This window comes from Marmota marmota, unplaced genomic scaffold, assembly GCF_001458135.2.
Source record: "Marmota marmota marmota unplaced genomic scaffold, marMar, whole genome shotgun sequence".
NCBI classification, from domain to species: Eukaryota; Metazoa; Chordata; class Mammalia; order Rodentia; family Sciuridae; genus Marmota; species Marmota marmota.
Window position 1 is genome coordinate 1475777 of NW_025999869.1, and position 5096 is coordinate 1480872.

At 50.5% G+C, this 5096-nt stretch overlaps 1 protein-coding gene across 1 annotated transcript; it reads right to left on the bottom strand.

The window, feature by feature from the left end:
• Positions 1 to 580: 580 nt before the first annotated feature.
• On the bottom strand, positions 581 to 4810 carry Msx2 (msh homeobox 2). Its single transcript, XM_015492793.2, has 2 exons — positions 4261 to 4810; positions 581 to 1313 (listed from the first exon to the last, which is right to left on the bottom strand). The coding sequence occupies exons 1-2, from the start codon at positions 4637 to 4639 to the stop codon at positions 889 to 891; spliced, it is 804 nt and encodes a 267-aa protein (XP_015348279.1). The 5' UTR covers positions 4640 to 4810; the 3' UTR covers positions 581 to 888.
• Positions 4811 to 5096: the final 286 nt, after the last annotated feature.

Consider the following 5096-nt stretch of genomic DNA (forward strand, 5'->3'; position numbering starts at 1 on the left):
TTTTATGCTCCCCCCAAAAAAAATCATCTTTGCAAAGTGTGAGTTGATGTACCTAGTATTCCATAGAAATCAATTTCTTCTGATATGCTTTATTTTTTTGCTCTCTGATGACCCGAAATGGAGTTAAAGAGCACAGCACTGAGAGAAGTTAGGCAGTATTTCTATTTTCTACCTTGCCCTGGGGTGGTCTCAGGATTACTCTCATCCCCCTCTTTTCAAGCTTAGGAAAAAGAATGATAAAGCCAACAATATGCAGGAGGGAAACAGAGTCCAATCTGGTAGCACCTCACAAGCTTCTTCTTATGCACATAAAATGCAAACCTGTTATACTATCTCCTGAATTCGCCAGAAGCTTCCCATTACCTACTTCCTATATGCATCCTGTCTAATTCTAGTATTTGATTTCCATAAGCAGAAGTCAACTCAGCCTATCAAGACTACCAAATTTGCGCCAATTTGCAAATAACCTGTCTCCCCCCTTTAAGAAAACAACAAATAGACTTATAGTCTCTTTAAGGTGATATATAGAAAAATGCATATGTATATAAATTTTGCCTTTCAAAATAATTTGAATTTTTACTTTTGCTGTATAAAAATGTCTTATATTTTATTATATATATATATTTATACATAGAAACTGCCAGAGCCAATTTTCGTGAAAGGAGAAGGGGGCATTTAGGATATGACACCGTGTAAACAGGACGTTGGTGCCTCCCACCTAAAGAAGAAATTCAAACTATGACTTGGGGCCCTGTGGGCCCAGCGGCTTCTTCAGATGGTGCCTGAAATTTCCGCTGCAGGAGGACTGGGTTGGTCGCCTTCTTTGAGAGAGGGGAACCCTTTTAAACGAATATCCGTCCTGGAGTCTCTGGATCCGGTCTTAAGGCCTTAGGATAGATGGTACATGCCGTATCCCACTGGCGTGGCATAGAGTCCGACGGGCGGGATGGGAAGCACAGGTCTATGGAAAGGGTAGGAGGCTCCGTACAGGGACGCTGCTTGCAGGGGCGAGTTGATGGGAAAAGGGAGACTGAAGCCGGAGGGCAGCATAGGTTTAGCTGCCATCTTCAGCTTTTCCAGTTCTGCCTCCTGCAGTCTTTTGGCCTTGGCCCTTCGGTTCTGGAACCAGATTTTGACCTGGGTCTCTGTGAGGTTCAGAGAGCTAGAGAACTCCGCGCGCTCCGCGATGGAGAGGTACTGTTTCTGGCGGAACTTGCGCTCCAGCGCAAGGAGCTGGGACGTGGTGAAGGGCGTGCGAGGCTTCCGATTGGTCTTGTGTTTCCTCAGGGTGCAGGTGGTGGGGCTCATGTGTCCTAGAGGACAGAGAGGGTACTGGATTAGCAAATGCGTCTTCTCTCCAAGTCGGCCAGCAGGCCTAACAGAAAACCCTGTGCTGGCCCTGACTGTCTCTCCCACACACCCACTGTTTGAGCTATCGGAAAAAGGTACTTCTGTCAAAACCATGTGGGTTTCTTTTCCAGGGGGGAGGGGAGAGACAGATAGGGAAGGACAGAATTTCAAGTTGATAAGTTGCATTATTATTATTATTATTATTATTATTATTATTATTATTTTGGTGCTGGGGATTGAACCCAGGGCCTTGTGAATGGGAGGCAAGCACTCTACCAATTGAGCTATATCTCCAGCCCCTTTAACATTATTTTTGAAAATCAGTTGGGGAATTGAATGATGTTGTGGAACTTCCTGTTTGGAAAACAAATAGCACTGAGGCTAATGGAAATAGAACTCACAGAAACAGAGCGCTCTCCTAAGTCAAGGGAGCTGACTTCTGAGAAATAAAACTTTCTGAGTTTAATTTCTCTGTCTTTAAAATGGATTGGGGGGGGGGGGCTGAGTTTATGTTTATCCTAAACTCCCATGAATAGTAAATACTTGAAAGGGGCCCCAGACACTGGGTTAGCCCTTCCCTGGTNTTCCCTACCCAAACTTAGCTGGGCTCTCAGGAGGACCCAGTGTCTGAGTGGTTCAGAGGACAAATTCAGTGCACCCAGTTGCTCTGGGCTGAACCCAGGGGTTTTGAGCCATCTGAATGCCTGGGAGGGGTCACTCCAGCTGCTGTGTGGGCTGCATTTAATTGTGAAATCCGGTAATGGGGATGGCACATGTGTATCAAAACCATAAGGTTCTGAGGCTCCCTCTCCAAGCACCACTCCCCCCTTCTCCCGCCCCATTTTAAACCAGCCAGAGGAAAGATACGATTATACCAGGCAAAACAGCATTTATCCTACTTCCCCCAAATAACAAAACCAGGCCCAGGCGGGCGGCTCCCTTCTGCTCCAGGCGCTCCCTGGCCCACCCTGGTCCAACCAGGCACAGGTTTAAATTTGAAATCTTTTCTGAGACCCTCCAGCTCTTCCTGTGGAAAGGTCATTCTCTGGACTACAGGTCGCCTTGTCGGGGCCAGGAAACAGCGCCTTGGGGCAAGTGGGGAACTGCCCTCCCAAGCCCTCAAGGGGCAAGGATGCTGAGATTTCTGACATCTGAGTAGCATTCCAATTAAGGCCAGAATCTCTAAGATGCTGCAGGCCTTGCCCCAGGCCCAGGAATACAGTTACTCAAAATTTGTTAAGCACATTAAGTCTCTGAGTGTTTTTGAGCCTTGGGTTTCACTGTCAATAAAATAGGCAAATAATATCATCCTCGGGGTCTTTTGGAGTGTCAAAAGGTAGAGTGCCCAAGCCCCACCTGCCACTCAGTAGGTGATCACTAAGTGTCCCCAGGCTTTTTCAGTCAGGCCCCAATTGCTGATCTTCTGAACTTTGTTGAAACGTTCTCATCTGTTAACAAGAGGCCCACCGCAGCCTTACAAAGGAGATCAGATAAGATACTACAGCAAAAATTGCTGTGCAACTGCAGTTTAAATTCTTTGGGTCCTTAATCTCCATGCCCTTTGAGTCTTTCAGAATTTCAACAGAGTGGAGAGAGACTGCCAGAGGGGACAGTCACTGACGCCGGCAATATTACAGCCTAGTCTTGTTCAGAAAATACTGTGCGTCTCCTGTCTGGATGGCTGAACCATGGAAATGGAGAAGGTCCCTCCACAGACCCCACTCTCTATCGCTTTCCCAGAAGGTAGGGTAGAGGTGTGGTGAGAGGAAATAGAGAAATCCTAAAGCCAAGGGAGAGAACTAAAAGAATCTGAAGAGAATGACTTTAAATTGCAGAGACTCCACAGCCCCCAAACACACTAAGTCTGGAAGAGAAAGTATTCCAGCCTCGCTGGAAGTGTAGGTAGGAGCAGACCTGGTCTTTGGGGAGAGGGATTAAAGGTAACCTAGGTACCAAATAGAGGAGCAGGGTTTGGATACCAGATCCCCATGCTTAATTCGGGAGGTTGTTGGTGATCCGGGACGAGAAGGATCTCTTAAAGCTTCCATGTGCACATTTGGAAAAGGGGGTAGCTACAGGCTGCTAGCTTCTACCTACACTTTGGGGTTCTAGGTAGGATCCAGATAGGGTGAGGTAAGCAGCATCTTTGATCTACTCACAAGCTCTGCTGGAATGCTGTTAATTACTACTGTGAGCCCAGGGAAGCCCTCCAGTTTCTTGGCCCCAGCCCGCTCCCATCGAAGTGCAGAACTTCGACAAGGAGGCTCTGACTTGGGCGACCACAGGGACACCTTTCCTTTCCCCATCAGTGTCTCCATCATCCTTTCGTGGGATGTGGCTTGGATACCCGCAAGTCTCACGAAAGACGATTTTCACTCAATATCTGCTTAGACTCCAGTTGACTCATTTTAAAATGGGGGCGCACCTCACAGGACTGTACGTTTTGAAAGGAGATAAGACAACTCTGTCTGACACATACCAAAGTGTTGATTCAACGTGGAACCCCCTCACTCCCCAGGCAGAGAGACTGGGGATAGTGGGACAAAGATATGCTAAGTGGGCTGGCCGGGGCGCGGGGGCTGCAAAACCCGACGACAAGGTGACCTCGCAAACCCAGCTGGGGTTCACTCTCCAAAGATGAGCCAGTGGGCTCTCAAGTGGAACAATGTACAGGGAGGAGAGCCCAGACACGCACAGCTCGAGATTACGAAGTGTCTAGGATGCGGTTGGCATGCTGAACTCCCCTGTGCAAGGACCGGGGGTGGGGGCGGGGATTTCTGTGCTTGCTTTCTGGACGCACAATGCATGCAGAGGGGTCTCCTTGCCCTTGGTCTGAAATTCCTGTCCCCAGTCCCCTCCAGCATCCCACGCACCCGCCTTCCCCCAGTTCCAACCCCGGCGCGCACTCACTTGGTGGCGGCGAGTATCTGCCGGGTTCCTGCATCCACGACCCTCCGTCTTCCGAATTTTCCGACTTGACTGAGGCGGTCTCGAAAGGCTTGACCAAAGGCCCGGGACTGTGCGCTTCCCGGGAGCCATGTCCCGGCAGCAGCAGCGGCCGCAGGGTGGCCCCCGCCGAGGCGCTTTCGGCCGGCAGCGGGGACGCCTCCTTGGGCGGCTTCTTGTCCGACATGAGCGCCTCCACGCTGAAGGGCAGGCTGGAGACCTTGACGCGACGCTCCTCGGCGCCCCCCTCGGCGCTCCCAGGCCCCGGGCCCGGCCCGGCCACCATGGCCGGGCCCTCCTCATCGGACGAGAACAAGTCGTTGCCTTTGGACGGAGAAGCCATGACTTCCCTGCCCTAAGTAGATCCCGGCGCGCAACTCCGCTGGCAGCCCCGCGGCAGCTACTCAAACTTTTTGCGGGGAAGACGGGAGGGGCGCTGAGAGCCGAGCTGGGCTCCAAGGGGAAGTGGGAGACGCGGCTCAGCCAATCCGCGCCCGCCCTGCCGCTGACGCCACGGGCGCTCGCCTCCGATTGGCTCTTCCCGAAGAGGCTGGGTCCTTTTTTTTTTTTCCTGTTTGAAATAAATTAGGAGTTAATTACAGGAACAGTCAGCAGAGTTGTTATTAGGCTATCCCTTAAGGGTTATAATCACGCCAAATCTGAAAAGTCCAAGACGTAATTAAGGCCGATTATTTAAAGAGGAAGTTCGCCCAGTCCCTATTTCTTCTCTCTTTTGACCCCTCTTCAGTGCACATCCCACTCCCTCCCCCCGACCCCCACACAGCTGAACACTCAAAAAA